Source organism: Colletotrichum fioriniae, assembly GCF_027942845.1.
Source record: "Colletotrichum fioriniae strain IMI 355084 chromosome Unknown scaffold_13, whole genome shotgun sequence".
In the NCBI taxonomy this organism is placed as follows: domain Eukaryota; kingdom Fungi; phylum Ascomycota; class Sordariomycetes; order Glomerellales; family Glomerellaceae; genus Colletotrichum; species Colletotrichum fioriniae.
Window position 1 is genome coordinate 1,060,422 of NW_027076849.1, and position 17,228 is coordinate 1,077,649.

At 52.1% G+C, this 17,228-nt stretch overlaps 6 protein-coding genes across 6 annotated transcripts; 3 read left to right on the plus strand and 3 right to left on the minus strand.

Moving 5' to 3' along the window:
* Window positions 1-203: 203 nt before the first annotated feature.
* N0V96_010027 (uncharacterized protein) lies at window positions 204-2,348 on the plus strand (the record flags this gene model as incomplete). The annotated part of the gene is made up of 2 exons (XM_065758819.1): window positions 204-210; window positions 250-2,348. The coding sequence occupies 2 exons, from the start codon at window positions 204-206 to the stop codon at window positions 2,346-2,348; spliced, it is 2,106 nt and encodes a 701-aa protein (XP_065612586.1).
* Window positions 2,349-3,645: 1,297 nt separating this feature from the next.
* N0V96_010028 (uncharacterized protein) lies at window positions 3,646-4,770 on the minus strand (the record flags this gene model as incomplete). The annotated part of the gene is made up of 1 exon (XM_053197404.2): window positions 3,646-4,770. The coding sequence occupies one exon, from the start codon at window positions 4,768-4,770 to the stop codon at window positions 3,646-3,648; it is 1,125 nt and encodes a 374-aa protein (XP_053045108.1).
* A 2,150-nt stretch (window positions 4,771-6,920) lies between these two features.
* On the plus strand, window positions 6,921-7,580 carry N0V96_010029 (uncharacterized protein; the record flags this gene model as incomplete). Its single annotated transcript, XM_065758820.1, has 3 exons — window positions 6,921-6,928; window positions 7,106-7,112; window positions 7,227-7,580. 3 exons carry the CDS (start codon window positions 6,921-6,923, stop codon window positions 7,578-7,580), a joined length of 369 nt encoding a protein of 122 aa, XP_065612587.1.
* Window positions 7,581-12,108: 4,528 nt separating this feature from the next.
* Window positions 12,109-13,092, plus strand: N0V96_010030 (uncharacterized protein; the record flags this gene model as incomplete). The annotated part of the gene is made up of 1 exon (XM_053197406.2): window positions 12,109-13,092. The coding sequence occupies one exon, from the start codon at window positions 12,109-12,111 to the stop codon at window positions 13,090-13,092; it is 984 nt and encodes a 327-aa protein (XP_053045110.2).
* Window positions 13,093-13,427: 335 nt separating this feature from the next.
* Window positions 13,428-14,814, minus strand: N0V96_010031 (uncharacterized protein; the record flags this gene model as incomplete). The annotated part of the gene is made up of 4 exons (XM_053197407.1): window positions 13,428-13,606; window positions 13,666-13,728; window positions 13,783-14,614; window positions 14,722-14,814. The coding sequence occupies 4 exons, from the start codon at window positions 14,812-14,814 to the stop codon at window positions 13,428-13,430; spliced, it is 1,167 nt and encodes a 388-aa protein (XP_053045111.1).
* Window positions 14,815-16,158: 1,344 nt separating this feature from the next.
* Window positions 16,159-17,228, minus strand: N0V96_010032 (uncharacterized protein; the record flags this gene model as incomplete). The annotated part of the gene is made up of 2 exons (XM_053197408.1): window positions 16,159-16,633; window positions 16,951-17,228. 2 exons carry the CDS (start codon window positions 17,226-17,228, stop codon window positions 16,159-16,161), a joined length of 753 nt encoding a protein of 250 aa, XP_053045112.1.

The following is a 17,228-nucleotide window of genomic DNA, read 5'->3' on the forward strand; positions in this document are numbered from 1 at the left end:
CATCTCGGTGACTAATACGGTATGAACCTTGTTCGGAGTCCTGATTGCAAGCTCCATGTCCGTAGCCAAAAGTTATGTTCATTGCTGAAACCACGACTTGAGGTAGTGTAATCGTCAGTTCAACAGCAATCATCACCATTTCTTTGTCCATTCTTCAAGTCCCTACAGCACTTTATTCCTTAAGCCCTGCCCCTTTACACAATATGCCGGGTATGAAGCGCGCCCTACTCATTGCGAGCCCCTTTGGAGGCCTCAGAGGCCCGCTCAATGATGTCGAAACTATGGCAACCGTTTTACAACAGCAGAACTTTGAGATAACGAGGTGCTGCGGGGATAATGCTACCCGTGGGGGCATCCTCACTGCGTGGGAACGTATCATAAAAGTCTCTTACCCTGAAGACGTTGTCGTCATCTACTACGCAGGCCATGGCGGGATTGTCGAGGACAATACGACCAACTCAGGCATCGATGAAGACAACGGCCCTAGCCAACATTCCTGGCGCTACCAGTTTCTCGTGCCAGTGGACTTTCTGCCTCCAGACTCTGACGATCTCAATGCGGATTACTCTTTCAACGGTATCCTGGACGTCGAGATTGAACACCTTTTGCGCCTCACCACAAATCGCACTCAGAATGTAACCACCATCTTCGACTGTTGTCACTCGGGTCGTATGGCTCGTGACCCCTCTCACGTTGGCGCCGTGCCGCGCAACCTTCCAAATGTGCAGTACGCGACCATTTCTCGGCAGATCAACGTTTTACGCGAGACAGCAAAGCTTCCGGTAGATGAACCTTTACACAGCGAGGGCAACCCATCAGCTGTGCGCATCGCCGCTGCCAGCGCTACGGAGACGGCATGGGAAGACGGGGACGGCGAACGGCGTGCCGGGGCTATGACTCGAGAGTTAGCTCGGGCATTGAAAGACGCTTGGGAATCTGACAACGGCGGCAACCAAGTTTCGTGGCAGAAGATCATGATGAGAGTAAAGGAGCAGGTCAACATGCGTTTCCCTCAGCAGAACCCATTTGTGGAAGGTCCTTCGCAACGGATGCTTTTCTCCGTAGAAGAGTCTGAGACAAACGGATTTGTTTTGACTCCTGACGGAGGCTTGGGCATCCTCAAAGCCGGGCGAGTGTCGGGTGTCCGAGAGGGCAACGTCTATGCGCTTATGCCTCTGGGATCAGAGCGCGTCACTGACGAGGGGAAGATTGGGGAAGCAACGGTGATAGAAGTTAACGCCCTAGAGTCGCTAGCTGAGCTGTCTCTGTTAGCTGGGAAGGCGCGTATCCCAGCTCAAGGTGTCATGGCCTTCTTAACGAAGGAGAGCCTACGCAAGTTACCGGTAGCTCACCCTGAAGGACCTAAAGTGCTCCTTAACTCTATCAACGAGTCGAAGTATCTCTGTTCCCAAAAGTCCCAACAGCATACCGACGTCTTGGCCAAGTTCGAGCGAGACGAGCATGGCCTTAACCTGCTCGACGATAAGGGACGCCTGCTGTTGTCCCAGAAAGTCTCCGATGATGACCCTCAAACTTGGGCGAACGCAAGCAAGGCCCTTGTCAAACAGGCAGAACAGCTAGCGAGAGCAAACCACCTGCTGAACCTGAAATGCAAGCAACATGAGAAGCTTGAGCACGGCTTGATTGTGACTTTTGGCACAATGAAAGGCAGGGAACCCGACAGGATCATTCCTACGGACGGCAGAGGCGTGGTTATGGATGGCGACAAGATTTACGTCTCGCTCAGAAATAACGGCCACAGGACGGTACGCGCGTCTGCCTTTGACATCAACGTGAGAGGCAAGATTTCAGAGGTATCGTCCTTCGATATTCCCGCCACACGGGCCTATCACATTGGCGCTGGTCGGACAATTGAGCGCCCGAGGGGTGATGGGCTCAAGATGAGCTGGCCCAAAGACATGGACAAAGACCAGCCGATTTCAGAGAGTCTTGTTATCATTCTGACAGACTCAGCCGTCGATCTTACCGTATTAGCTAGTGATTCTGGGGCTGATGGTCGAGGAAGTGCTGGCGATTCTTCTCTCGAACAGCTGAGCTTTTGCCTCGCAACCGGTGCAAAACGTGACATGGCATGTGAGGACATCAGTGAGCCTCTACGCTTTGATGTCCTGAAGATACCCTTCGAAATGAAGGTAGCTGGCACTGCGCAGCTTTCCAAAGGAGGGTTTGGGACAATTCATCAGGGTCCAGAAGAGGCGGATTCTTGCAGTCGACTGATACTGGCAAAGGAGCTCCCTCTTTCGGAGGAGGTCATCGGTGCGTGCGATCTCCCACCACGATCGCCGTATCTCGACCAGGCAGCGCGGGTAAGTTGGCAAAAGAGCTGATTTTTGTCATATGAGAGAGAATGTCTTTTAAGTATTTGCAAACTAACATGTGAACAGGGAGGCTTTGGCGCCATATACCGGACCATAAAAGGCATTCCCCCCTGCGTGTGGGTCGTGAATGAGCATGATGAAGAGATCCACGTCGTTGTGTCCAAGTATCGCCCTAGTCGAATGCTTACTGACGGAGGTGCAAACGTCTCGGCTACTGGAGTGGCTCTTGACTTTAGCTGTGCTGTACGTTAACAACTTTTAACGTTCTTTCGGTTTGCTGACGATCCTGATCCAGTCCTTTTCCAGCCCTGCCTGCCGAAAAGTTTTACCTCCTCGGGCCGAGGGTGAGGAGGCGTCTATCGCAGTCTTTCCCTTGTGGACGAGGAAAGAAGGTTTTGGCGTGATATCCATCTTCAAAGGACCCAAGAAGGAGATTTTTATTGAAAATGACCGCATCCCGCTTGGCGCTACTGCTTTCTTCAGGAATAAACCGGACTTGAGGATGATAGAATATGAGGGAAATGAATCATCAAGCAAACTACTGGCCTAGCCGCCTCAGAGCTCGAATATTACTTGCAAGCAGGATTTTAATATCTCATGTTTTGAGATACGTAGTAGTGCAAGTCACTTCGGCTGTGTGTAAGCCGTTATCAACGGAACGCGCCTTCTAGCAAAATTGATCTGAAGTTGTCGGGCGAAGAAGCGTTTGTCCCTCCAACATGACTGAAGCATGGTAATGGGCGGCAGATTTCCCTACAAGTGTCGCAAGTTACGAGCTGCTGGACGCTCGCTGTTTCATCTCGCCATTCATGAACTCTTGGCTCACTCGATAACCCCGAGCTCGCCGGCTGATTCGGGACCCACTCGTCGGAACCTAGACCCACTTGGCACCGGATCGTCGGAATCGGGTTTCGGCGGTAGGTTCGTGATGGTCACCGCATCACAAGTTCACGCTCAAACCTTGAAAGACCTGCCTGATACGGCTGTATAATAGCAGGTGTTCTTTGATACCATGGGTCACTCATATGATGGAGGTATTCCGACAATTTGGAACCACACAGTATCTGTAAGCTTGCGGGGCTGTGACATCCGCACGATAAGGGGAGACACTCACTCGAAAGAGCTACGTCAGCCTAACTTGATTCAGAAAGCTCCTAGCGGCATAGTATGAATCTCAGACATCAAACTCATCGTTGTGGTAGCACGCGTTCGTATGACGGCTACGTCACTCGTAGCACCCGCCGAGACTAGGATAATGACATTTGTATCTTGAAAAAACGCTTGGTATCTCGATTCCATCAATCGACTAGACTATAGCCAGCAAACCAGTTCCCGGGTGGCAGCCAACGTATTCAAACAGTTGCTGCTCAGGTTTCAGTACCAGCACCTCGTGGAAAAGACGGAGCGACACGTTGTTCTCCAGCTTCTTCGCGTACTGCAAGAAGCCTCCAAAAATTTCCAAATGTGTCGAGTGTTGCTTAGCCCATCCCTCTAGTGAGCCCAGCTCATCGAAGAACGCCAGTCCAAAGGTACGATCCTTATCGGCCTTGCCCGTCACGGGATCAATCAGATCCATAAACCGACAACTGTGACAACCAACCTCCTCACCTTGATCGCGCAGGAAGTTCATTCCCTTGATTAGGACAGGGTGCATAGTGTTGAGATAGAGCTCGCGCTCCTCGGGCAGAGTGTCAGACCAGTCTTGGCCGGAGCGAATGATGGCCAGATTGCGTTTGCCGCCAACTTTGACTCTGCGAGGTGATGATGTCGGATGTCCGTTGGTTTCCGTGCCATTGGTGCCATTAGTGTGGTTGGTGTGGTTGGTGTGGTTGGCTCGTTCAACTTTCTCTCCAGCGAGTTCGTCATCCTGAGCAGCAGCCATGCGATCACGCATGCTACCCCAGTACACATGCTCCTGGATCGGGCCCCTAACACATTCTCTCATGTGTGCCGCACCCTCGGGCACTTCGTTGTTGGAAAACACCGTCTCGAACCGGTCAATTGTCGGAAAGAAGATCTCGAGGAACCATCCGTTGGTGTGTGCCTCGGCGTCGAGCTCCTCCCACCATTGTTGGAATCCCGAGTCGACGGCCCATTTCTCGTAGGCTGTCTTGCTCGGCCAGTATGCCAGGTGAGCAACGTTGTAGTATCCCTTGTTGTCGGTAACGGACGCCCACTCGGCGAACTGGGGGCGGGCCTCGGCGTCGACAGCCTTGGAGGTGGTGAACTTGGTCAACTGCGCAACGGCGGCGCCATCTGCGTTAGCTGCAGAGGTGTACTGAGCACCGATGACGGCGAAGACGAGGTCCTTGGTGTCCTTGGGGAAGCTGGCACTATAAGCTGGGAAAGGAGGTTGAAAGTCAGGTGGTGTCTTGGCAGCGATCTTTCGGGGGCACTGCTGGAGGTGCTCTGGGATTGCGGAGACAAGCATCTTGCGTAATACGGGTGATGGGATTGGTGACAAGGGGGGATAGAGAGTAACCGTCCGAGGAGAGGGAGTCGGGGGACTATGCTTTTAAGCCACACCAAGGGGCTAGGGACCTGGCAGATATCAAGAAGCGGAGGAAGAAGGCCGCATCTTGGGAAGATGGTCTAGGATCAAGTCGAAATGCTATGCTGAGATGCAAGTACAGGGATGCTTGACGAGAAGGAGTCGGCAAAGGTCGTCTTGTTTCCTAAACGATCAAGTCCTTGGGATTGATGGGGTCTGTCTCTACAACCTTAGTTGCGGCTCCGAATCCCAACTCGGAGTAGTCTCGAACCGCGGTTGCATCATGGGACGAACCAGCATGTCGGAAGATCCGAATTGCTATCTTGACGACTATAAGCCATCTCTGCCTTGTTTGCTGCCAACCCAATTCCGAATGGCTTTTATCTCACATGGCTAACAATCCAATGTCTTACGCCCACGAGGACGGTAGTGAGCTAAGAAAGAGACGGTTGACTTCCCCGGGCACTGACTTTACGCTAAATAGATGGCGCACCGAGACGTCTCCGCACCAGGAAATAACAAAGAGACATTCTCCAGCGGGACGGCAAACGCATGATAGATATGACTGCGCGTCACGTCTTGGGCAGCACTCGGAAAGGTCCCTCTCGCAGGGGTCGCAAACTATTGACATCCCGACTAATGTTCCACCAAACGCCCAAACTCCACCCGCGGTGGGCAGAAGGACGGCCTTCCCAGGCTTCCCAGCCAGCTGCAGCCTCAGAATTGCAAAGACAGGCGCAGATCTATATTGCGAGCCCCGACACTAGTCCCCCAAAGACGACTTTCACGATTCAGGTTCGGATGGGGATTCTGTTCGAAAGGCCCCTTTTTCCCACGGCAAGATGTCGGAATGCAACTCAAAGTGTCAACATGGCACCACAAGGTCCTAGTTTGACCCCCTGGTTCTATAGTGCTTTTCTGCTTCCAAGATCCCAGAACTGGCAGACACGCGCCTAGGGCATGACTGAATTTGGACAGCGGGAATTTTGTATAATTCATGCCTGGCCCCAGCAGAAGCTTTTTGCTTCCTGGGTTGAAAAGGGAGGCCACATCACATTGCAGAGGTGAGGGGCGAAACTTGCGGACGAGAGACCACCGCAACTGCATAGCCCGCATCTTTCCACCAGGGCACTCCCCCACCACCAGCACCAACACACACCATGGCGACGCCGTTCCAAGTCGAGGCTTGGACCGAGTATGCCATCGGCTTGCTCGTGCTCCTGATACGCATAGTCTATCGGACGAGACTCGTTGGGACCAATTGGGAAGGAGATGATTATTTCGCGGCCATCGCGGTGTTGTTCTGGACGGTAAGGATGTCACCGCCTAGCGCACGACCGCTTCGAAGATAGAGTTTGGAGCTGACCCTTGGGTTTCTAGGGCGAGTTGTTGATGCTTGAGATGATCGGTGAGGATTCCGTTGACAGCCCCCCTTACTTCGCGAGATCGGATCGAAATCTAACTTTCTTTGTTCCGCTTCAGGTCGATATGGTAGCATCACCGGAATGAGCGATGCGATTGCTCTGACGCTTTCGGACCAACAGAAACAGTCAATTGTCATTGGAAGCAAATGCCTTCTGGCAGGATGGGTTCTCTACGTTACCCTGATCTGGTGCTTGAAAGCATGCATGCTTTTCCTCTACATGAGACTCACGTACGATCCATCGACTTGTCTTCTTGTGGAAGTTTAGCTGACATTGTGGTTTGACGGGGAATAGACTTAATTTGCGGCAGCAAAAGATGGTGAAGATAACTGCCGGAGCCTGCGTTCTGTGTTACGTCGCCACAGTCCTTGTTATCATGACAAAGTGCATGCCAGTACACAGGAACTGGCAGATTTATCCATACCCCGGCGGTTTGTTTCTCTCTTTGCCCAGTTGTGATGGACTTTGAGTTGACTTGCGAACACAGACGCCTGTGCGCTGAACATTCCCAACTATATTGCACTGGCAATTACGAACGTCGCGTATGTCTTTTCGATGCACACCTCGAAATCATATGGCTTGTGGAAAGAGTTCTGACGTAGAGACAGGACCGACATGATGATTCTTTACATCCCGATACCTTTGTTGTGGTCTGTTCAGATGCCAATGGCCAAGTAAGTGAACTCAGCGCCAAATTCAGCTTTGATTTAGTTGCTGATGTTAAACAGGAAAATTATTTGTTCTCTGTGGCTCTGCACAGGCGTCTTCATCATCATTGCCACGCTTCTCAGGTGCATCCTCTGCCTGCAGGATGCAAAGTCGATCAACCTGGGCACCATTTGGTCCATCAGAGAAACAGTAAGGCCCACGTTCCTCAATCCAATTTACCTTGGCCCCCCTTTCCGATCCGGCAAACTCTGATTCCGTTCTCGTTCACCCCCGCTGACCCTGGCTTTTTCCCACCCCCGACAGTTCGTCGCAATCCTAGCCGTCAACGCCCCAGTCCTGGGTCCCTGGATCGCCAAAAACGCTTCGGCCGTGCGATCCCGCACATCAAAGAACCGCTCCAAGACGGGCGGCCAAGAGTCAGCTAACCACATTGTCACCATTGGCGCGAAGAGCAGCAGCCATCGTCTTGATAAATTGACCAAGGATGGCCGTTCCGCGAATATGGGGTGGACCGAGATTGATAACGACAGCGAGGAACGCATCATGAAGAGCCTGCACGACGTGTCCGTTTCGGCTAAGCGTTCGGACGAGGAGGTTCGCAGTAATACGGGAAATATCCATGTCAAGACTACGTTTGAGATCTCGAGGATGGCGTAGGGCTTGGTTCGACGAGAGAAAACACCACGAGATCCATGTTAGATAATGTACAGTAAACGATTAGCTTGTAATTAGTGGACAAGCCCGTCCCAAAGGCGTTGGAACTTTAGTTCCTGATATGAAAAGCAGCACCGACACGTCGTGGCCATTAATGCTCTGGTGTCAGTGTGAGCCAATGATCCAATATGTGGTTTCCAGCCCTCTTCTTTAGAGCGATTGTTATCGCGCCTTGGTTCAGGCTAAACGCTCTGGCGCAAACGCTTTTGTTCTAGCTGTGCTACCGGAACACTCCAGAACCCACAAGTCGAGACATCTCAGGATCCGGCTTAGTGCCATTCGCTTTTGGTGTGCGGCCAAGTGATGGACAACGTTCAACGGATGTCTCCCGCGCTATAGGTCAATACCGGCTTGCGGGGTACTCAGGTCCGCCCAGATAGGCAAACAACAGTTACAACACCCATGGAGCTGAACCGATGAAGGTTCTCGGATTTCTTGGTACTCGGTAGATGGACAGGAGGTTGAAGAAAGCGGGACTGCGGAGGGATCCACCCCGCAGGTCCGCAACACATCTGATTGGACGGAACACAACAACACCTCGTCCTTGTATCCTGCAGGATAACATCGCGATCTCTTCCAAACCTTGGTCTTCAAATTCATGATGTGCTGTTCATGAGTAAGAATCCCGGCCGCCTGATGTATCATATATGATAGTTACTAAGGCTGTGATAGTTGCTGCAACTTGCTGGAGTCCTGCCAGGTCTCGTTTCCGTTCAGCAGGCTTCGTGAATCGTGTAGCGCCTTAGATGACGAGCATGTACCCTTCTCATTCAGGGGCATCAGACATGGAGGTTGGTCAAAAATCATCTTGAAGGTCATAACCCTCTTTCTTTATTGCTGTGGTCAGAAAACTTTCCATCCTCCGATGTAGAGTCGAAGCTGTTCATTTTTTCAGTCTCTGTTTTATTCGATTCGCCTTGAACCACGTATGGACGGCAGACGAATTTTTGAAGACTGTGTCCAGACGGCGAAGTAGGGGTTTGACCCTTTCGTACTGGAAAGCTCTCGTCATGATCGCGGAACAGCATTACCCGGCCCGTCAGTAGATTGGCGCACTTGGCGCGAGAACTTTGACCTAAGCCCGAACTTTCACTCGTCATATCCTTGAAGACCCCAAATCACCCTCTATCTAAAAGCAACCCCTGGTATTGCGACTGCGACTTATTATTCTACTTGCTGAACCGACTGCACACTTTCTCCATTCGTTATTCAGTGCTCGGTGCAATTTACTCAGGAACCGGACACGCGCGGCAGCACATCGATTTCCAGCCTCAAGTAGTCACCGAACGACACAGAAGCTATAGAGCGACTTTCCGATGCCCGACGCAAACCATCGACTTCAATTCCCGAACAGCGCGACTCGAGTACGACCTAGTATACAAACGACCGAAACGAGAGCAGGAGGCTGGCTGCGGAGTCCATTCGATGACTGCTGATACGTAATGACTGAAGTATACGCTGTTTTCTGTATCAGTCACAAACAGTACCGAACGATTGGGCTTCCAGACGAGATGACATGTTCAGGTTACCAAAGTTTCAACTGTAGTACCTTCGACAACTATGGTGTTTCGTTGTTGAGGCGGTAGCCTCAGTAATCCCATGTTCGATGTCGAACCAGACGATTCTGGCTTATCACAGGATCTCAGAATGCATGATCCATCATCCAAAGATATATCTAGAATGAGTATTCGACGGCTCCATGACATATTGCGTCTTCAAAGAAGCCTAACAGGTCAGCTGAAGAGCCGCCATCACCCGGTCTAGACAAATAGGGAGGATGCCCAATCCCCATACCAGCACTCCGTGGATGGATCAGAACCAACCATTTACAAAAAAAAGTTTGAGATCGTTTGAGTGATAGTAAATCAGTATTCAATGCCAGAATTATTGATTTCCATACACATTAATCATCACTGATGATATTGCCGTTTGCGGGAAGGACTGGGCCGCGTAGTAACGGTAGCGCTCAGCATACCACCGATCAAGTTCGTTTCCAATTGACAGTTTAGTGATTTACATGTTACGTAACCAGAAGTGCCCAGCTCGTAACTTACTGTTCTCACGGGGCCTTACAGCGGAGGTAATTACAGCAGTCCAGACCACGAATTTAGATTAGTTTTCACCTTTTCAGTTTCAATTTCTCAAGTCGCCCAGCTTTCTACAGAGCACCAAGTATGATTTGAGAATCACGAGAACTGCAATGACGCTTACATGCTCTATTGGAGGAAAATTAACTGGGATTATTTGTACACCATGTTGAGCTTGCATTACAGGAAGAAACTCAGTCGAAAATCAAGGACCATCAATGAGATATCCTTATGGCGGAGTCCAAGGCTAAGACCGTAAGACGGTGAACTAGCCCGACGTCTGCGTCCGTAGGCAAGGCAGGCTCTTTCAGTATCACTGCTGACCAATAACCACCTAATGACTACTCTCAGGGATTCTTGGATAACCTCGGTGGTTTCAACCAGCCCCACAATGGACTCAATCACAGTAATAGTAGTCTGAGCCCTCGCAGAGATTCATGAAAAGGCCATCTGAAGAAGTGTTGAGCCAGACCTCTTTGCTCGCCTTCCAGATATCCCAGCACCAATCGTTTCCTGTTTGCCAACCCAGGAGGCTGACTCCTCTTTCTTTGAATGGCTGCCATATGGTAGGAAAGGTAGATTTGTTGCGTTCTGCCCATTCTGCAAGATCCGGAAACAATCCTGAGTGTATTCTCCAGTTACCGGATCCGACTTCCAATTCAACCAGTCCGTCCTCTGGACCCATCATGAGGCACAGACATCTTTTTTTTCCAATGTCTAGGTCGACCCGACGAAGGCTGGGGAGAGATTTGAGGATCTCGAAATTGCTGGAGTTGCTTGGCGTAAAGAAGCTGCCGTCCCCAATAAAGACTTTGCTTATGCGCTCGACAAGTGGTTTGAGTGCCGCACGAGGATGCCCAACAGCATCCCACACACGGTTGTCGACAACCATAAGACAATCTTTCTTCGGATTGATTAAGACATAGTTGGAGGAGACGTAGCTGGAGAACTCGTCCCATTCTTGCGCCTGTGGGCACAAAAAGTAGGATTTGCCAAGGACCATGGATCTTATCTTCCGATTGGTCTGAAGTAAAGTGCGAATACCATTGAACCGACGCTGTAGGGCATAACCAAGGCTCGGAGCGAATTCTGCGAAGATGAATGAGACGCCAAGAGCTTGGCTGTCGTCTCTCGCAACATTCCAATTTAATTCCGAACAGTCGTCACTCTCAGCTTCTAGAATGGCATGACCCATGATGTTGAGGACAAGCTCGAAAGGCAGAGTGGCAGCCTTATCAAGTCTTGGGGGAGTAGCCGCTGCGCTGGGCTTGGCCGCTGCAGTGTTGAGCGCATGGGCATCTTCGTGGGCGGCGCCCATGTTGATGGTGTCCGGTCACTGATGTGGTAGTGAGGTAGTGGCTAGTTTGTGACGGTTCGAAAAGCTTGTCCTGGTATCAACACGGAAGTCAGTATCGTGGGTATGAGAAGAAAAGTATGCTCAGTTCTTCTCACGGTGCTTGGGAAAAGGTCAAAATATCCGATATCTCGACCGCTACCGGCAATTTGGTTAGAGAACCGGCACCCAAACATGAACCCAAGATTCTCTGACGATGTGATTGACGAGGACTTCCAGAGAGAAGAGAAGACAAGGAAGATATTTATCAGCTGATATGGGTTGAATAGGTGGTTTGAAGGGCCAAGGCGGCACTGCCGTTGTGCAAAGTAAATACCTACCCAGTAGGTAAGGCAGGTGAGCTATGAGCAGCACCTTCCTTCCCGAATTCCCTGCCTACGTACCTCAGTCACATGACCGGTAGATCAGGTACAACTTCTCAGGAAGGCATCAACATATCGGATGGGAAGGTACGGCTAATGTGGTTAGAAAGCGGAAGGCACCAATGGTCTCGGTCAAAACAGGCAGGAACAAACAAGACACAAAGGATCAAAGAGAAGCGACGGGAAGGCACAACTTTGATGCATAAAGTAGGAACGCGTCTATTGTAAGTAGGTCAAGCAGATATCTGAAGTCGGTGTGTCCAAACGGACCTTTCTTGTCGGGTGGTAGGGCGGTGAAGTACTCTGCAGCTTCACCTGCGGCTTGCCTGATTCCCTAGGTTGTCTCACTTGATCTTTCACTCACCACGGTATATGGAGGATCTCAATCCTTTACCCTCTCGCGGTTTCTGCTACTTCTATCTCCAAGAATCTTCTCCTCTCCATTGCTCACTTTTTTAAGGAAAAAAGAGTGAGTCTTCCTTCTATCCACCTACAGGAGTATTACCCGTTAGCTCCTATTGCAAAGGTAGATCCAGCAAAACACCGGTGAGATGACCATTGGCTTCTCTCATCTCAGCTCTAGCTAATTCATATCCTGTCAGATTTCATCAATTACCCACGCGAACCTTCCTCGACAACCCATCCCTCTCATATCCGAAACACGAACCATGCCTCACAACAACAAGCACAACCAGAGCCGTCAAGGCACGCGGGCTCACAAGACCCAATCTCCCAAGCCTATTTCCCTCTCAAAGGGTCTCCAGCCTACTCCTCCTGGAAAGACCGGACCGGCTTCTCTGTCTATGGACATCGTCCTGCTCATCATCGACGCCCTCATCAACGATGCCGCGTCGAAGGAGGCGGGCTTGAACTGGGGCATCGCATACAAGCAAGACACAGCCTCGAAGCTCGTCCTTACCGACATGAACATGAGCGATCTCGATCACGTCAAGGCCATGAAGCGACGATTCTCTCGCATCCGAATGGCCTCCCAGCTGAACCAAAAGTCCCGCGCCCTCGTCCACCAGACATACCGCCGCCTCCCCAGATCCATCATGAGCCCGGCCGGAATGACTGTCGGATTCCTCATGACGGCCTGGGTCCTTCCCTCCATCGACGACTTTGTCGTGGCCTTCAAATTCCTGGGCGGACATATTGAAGTCCTCGAGCGTTACGCCAACTTCCTTGGAATGGCGCTCCACCTGCCTACTCCCGAGGGACTCCAGTTCATGAAATGCATCCAGAAGTTCAAAATCATGCTCCCCCAGGGCTTGGACAACCACGTCCACGCTGCCATGGTGCTCCCCAACCTCAAGGAGCTTCACTTGGGCTTCTCAATGACCCCCATCTTTGGCCCACGCCGTCCTCATCCCATCAAGCACGCCGGCATTGTCCCTCTTCGTCGCACCGACTACGAGGACTTGGCTGATTGGATGACCATGCACAAGAGAAACTACAGCACTCTCTGCAAGATCTTCAAGGAGAAGGGCACTACGGTGTACGCTTTGGGCTGCGAGATCCGGAAGGCGGTCTTTGAGATACTTCTCACCGAGAAAAGGGTTTTCTTGCGCACCTTGGAGGCGCCCACTTGCCCAGTCGACTGCGAATGCCGTAAGATCGGCGATTCTCAAGCTTCCGCGACTTCTACTTAAAGTCGTCGAGAGAGGAACTCCAACGCCACACGCGCAGATGTGTTACGGATGGGGTATTCAGATTGTTGGTTGTGGCTCAGAAGAATTGGCATACGTGGGTACTCTAGCTAGTGGGCAGAAAGGCCTTTTTTTCTTTGTACTGCAAGAGGTGCGACAAGAGATACGGAATGCTGTTGCGATGCGATGACAGACATGGAGACAGCCCTCACGTCCGTCCTGATCTGTTTAGATAATCCTCAACAAGTCAAGCATCACACTGTCCACCCTCTGAAGTAAGCTACTCATTCTTATTTATTGTGCCGTGACAGAGTGCTATATAATCGCAGAGAAACACCTCACGCTTCAGCAGCGGGGGCAGCAGGCGGAGCCGCAGGCGTTGCCGGCTGAGCCTCCGGAGCAGCAGCTGGAGGCTGGGCAGCCGGCTGTCCCTCGGCGGGCGGTGGCGTTGCTTGCTGCTGGCCGTTACCCTTGCCCTTGCCTTGTCTTTGAGCACCACCAGGGCTGATGTTGATACCTAATGTGACGATAGTCAGTAAAGGAGTCGTAACGAAAGGCGGGAAAGAGACGTCTCACCAGACTTGCCACCGACAGATGTGCTGCCGTCGCTTCCCTTTGTGATGCCGAGATTGCCTCCGACTGATGTCTACTGTTAGCCATCAAGAATTACATCGTGCCGTATCGAGTGCTTACTGTTCTGAGCTTGGCCATCAGTACCGAGAGTGATGCCGGCATTGTCCTTGAACTGCTCAGATTCCTTCACTGCCTTGGGTTGTCCCTCAGCAGCGCCTTCGGCAGGCTTGGCTCCTTCAGCAGGCTTCGCTCCTTCAGCAGGCTTCGCTCCCTCAGCAGGTACGGCTCCTTTAGCAGGTTTGGCTCCCTCGGCAGCATTTGCAGGCGGAGCTTCACCGGCCGGCTTGGCCTCCCCGAGCCCGGCTCCGGCACCCTTCCGTTGCGCTTCCTTCGCGGCTTCATTGGCTTTTGCGGCTTCTCCAGGGTTCGCTCCGAGTCCCTGCTCAGCCTTGGCAGCTTCACCGGGGTTAGCACCAGGGCCGCCCTCGCCCTTTTGCTTTCCACCACCGGCAGCAGCACCCGCACCCGCACCAGCCTTTTGTCCCTCGCCACCAGCAGCCTTACCCGGCGCAGCGGCTCCCTCGCCAGCATTAGCAGTGCCGTTGTTCTTCTTCTTGCCGTTGGCCGCGTTCAGGAACGCGTCCAACGCGCTATTGCCGGTTCCTCCGTTGGCCTTGCCCCCAGTGGTCCCGACATTGCCACCTCCGAGGTTGATGCCACCAATGGTCAGGCCAGCGTTGTTATTGGCGGTTCGGTTACCCGCGACATTGGTGCCGGGTTGACCTGCCGTGGCCTGGCCGTTGCCCTTGCCTTTGCCCTTGCCGCCGAGTTGAAGGCCTCCCGCGCCGCCGATGCTGATGCCTCCGTTTTCGAAGCTGATTTGTCTCTTTTCGACGGTGGGCTTCTCGACTTCTTGTCTCACGAGGACCGCGGCGCGGCCGGCGACACTACCCTATGGTGAAGAGCCGTGTTAGAGATCGCAGTGAGAGAAGTGCAAAGGATACCCAGACATGATCTGATCTCTTGGTAGTACTGAAGTGCTTGGACAGGATGGCTTACAGAGAACAACTTTGACTGCCCTTCTTGGCGATCACAGAGCCCAGTCTCGCCAAGCGCCAAGAGGGCGACGGCAACCATGGACGAGAAACGCATCTTTTATAGGACGAATCAAGGAAAGACAAGAAAGATAAGTTTGATAAGTGTGAAGATAGGGCTGCGCAGCAGCAAAGAATGTGATGAAATGAATTAAAAGAGTAAACCACGAAGCATCAAGCTTCAATTCTATCCAGATGAAAAAATGATAAGAAGAACGACAATAATCACGAACCAAGCGACAGACGAGATGAAGTGATGAACGGTCCGGGGAAAAGAGAAAAAGAGGGAACCGGTCACTTACAGTCCCACACATCACCCAAAAAAGAGGAACGACAATAAGGGAACGACATATGGAATCGGATGTCGTCAGAAATGCGTTTCCCCAGTGTCCGCAATACAAGAACATGCTTACTTTGGACTAGGCTAGCTAGTTCTACCGTCCCCGTGTTTGGCAGGGTGACGTGGACGTGAACCCGGGCCGTAGAACGTGGTATCGAGAGTTGCCTTGAACCGCATGAAGCTCTATCTACTAGTGCAACAGGGACTCGCCTTAGGTGCTCGGGCCCTACGAAGGGGGGATCTTTTTTCAAAACCTTCAACTTTAGGCGTGTTGTACGCCGATCCAACTTGCCGGGTATGGAGGAAACCCTGCAACCGTAGTGGAAAGACAAAAAAGTAAGCAAGATCTAGGGGGGAGATGCTATTAAAACGCACGTCAAGTTGGAGGATGTGGCTAGAACCATCGCCAAACACGAGGCCAGGCCGGCACGGTATGGCTGGCGCGCATGAGGTGGGATCGGTTTTGAGTGACATCGGACGGCGCCGCAAGTGGTACCGTCTCCACCATCTCGGCACGGCTTGGCGTCACGGAGCTGCGGCAGCGCGGGCTATTATTGGCGTTGCCGGGGTTGCCTGTTGTTTCTATGTTTTGCAACTTTCTCGCAAGTTTCCGGAAGTGCAGTCATGGGATGGGGTCTGGAATCACGTTCAGCGAGACCAAAATGTTCTTGATTTGGATGGTATCTTTTTTTTTGTGGTTGTCATGAGACATTTAAACATTAAGAAGTAAAGCGCATACACAAAGAGAAAAGGAAGACGCGATAGGCTTGATGTGGGATGAGTTGAGGGCTTAAGGAGAGAGGGTTCTGAAGTGATTTCGAATATCGGCCTTCACTTCGTAACCTCAGTTCCATTTTTTTTTCTCTGCTGCCCAAAAAGTATTACACCAAACCACCAACGTCCAAGAAAGTTTTTGCCTCAAAGGAGACGACGCAAGCTGCAATAACCTCCGATTTTCCTCCCGGTTTTCCGTTTCCCGGTTTCGACCGCGAATTCACATCAAGGCCGTTTGTTAATCAGTCGTGGAGAGTCTTGTCAGTGTGATTGTCAGGTTAGGTTACTCTAACACTTGCAAGCACCAGTCGGGGCCAGCTCCAAAGGAAGGTAGGTGGTACGGTAAATGGTAGTCACCTCCTCATCGTGCTTGGCGCTGAAGGAGCCGGTCGGGTAGGGAGCGCCGGTGGCCTCGGGGTGGTGAGGGGGCTTGGTGAGAGTTACGGGGTGATGGTAGTCTGAGGCCCAGCCAATGGTGTCAGGACAAGTGCCATGGAAGACGGGGGCATCGGGAGTGGTGGCCGGGACGGCGGCGGTGGTCGTGATGAAGCTGCTCTGGGCCGCCGAGAAACCGCCCGTCGCCGTCGCGGTGGAGTTCTTGGAAAGGGTCTTGCTCACCGTGACAGTGACGGTGCTCGGCGGCGCGCAGGTGGAGGGCGAAGCCGGGGGCAGCGTGGTGGGATCGGTGCAGTCGGCTCCGGAGACGGAGAACTTGGGCGTCTGCGCGTAGATCACATAGACGTTGGTGCCGTTGATGGCGTTGCTGATTGTTTGAATTTCGGGTTAGCCACATATTTCCCCTCCCTCCTTCACTTTAATCTTATTCGACCCCCTGTTTTCTTTCTTTCTGTTTTGGAGTGGTTCACTCCGCTTTTCATTTAAAATGACCGTTGCAGTGCATGACTCGTCAGATTCTTACCCCTGCCCAGAACAGGCTAATCGGGGCACAGTTCAGGGGTAGAAATGGGAATTCGAGACCGCAAAGGGTCAAGAATCAAGACAACTCGACAAGAGAGAAAAAGGAAAAACGGCGTCAGAGCCAGAGACAGAATGACAAACAAAAGAAAGAGAATGTCTCACAATTGGTAACCGTCAGAGTTGAGGGTGGAGCAGGGAACGTCGATGGAGGCAGAGCCGGCGGCGGTCTCGAGGTCCTGGGCCAAGAGGACGTAGGAAGGAGGCCAGTTGACAAAGTTGACGAGGAAGACGCTGAAGGTCGAAGGGTCCGTGTCGACAGTGTTCCACGACAGCTCGTAGCTCTTGCCCTTGGCGACGGTGGAGTTGGCCGAGGGGCTGGTGAACTCGATGGCGGAAACCAGAGGGGCCGCGAGGGCGAGGGCAACGGAGAAGTAACGCAT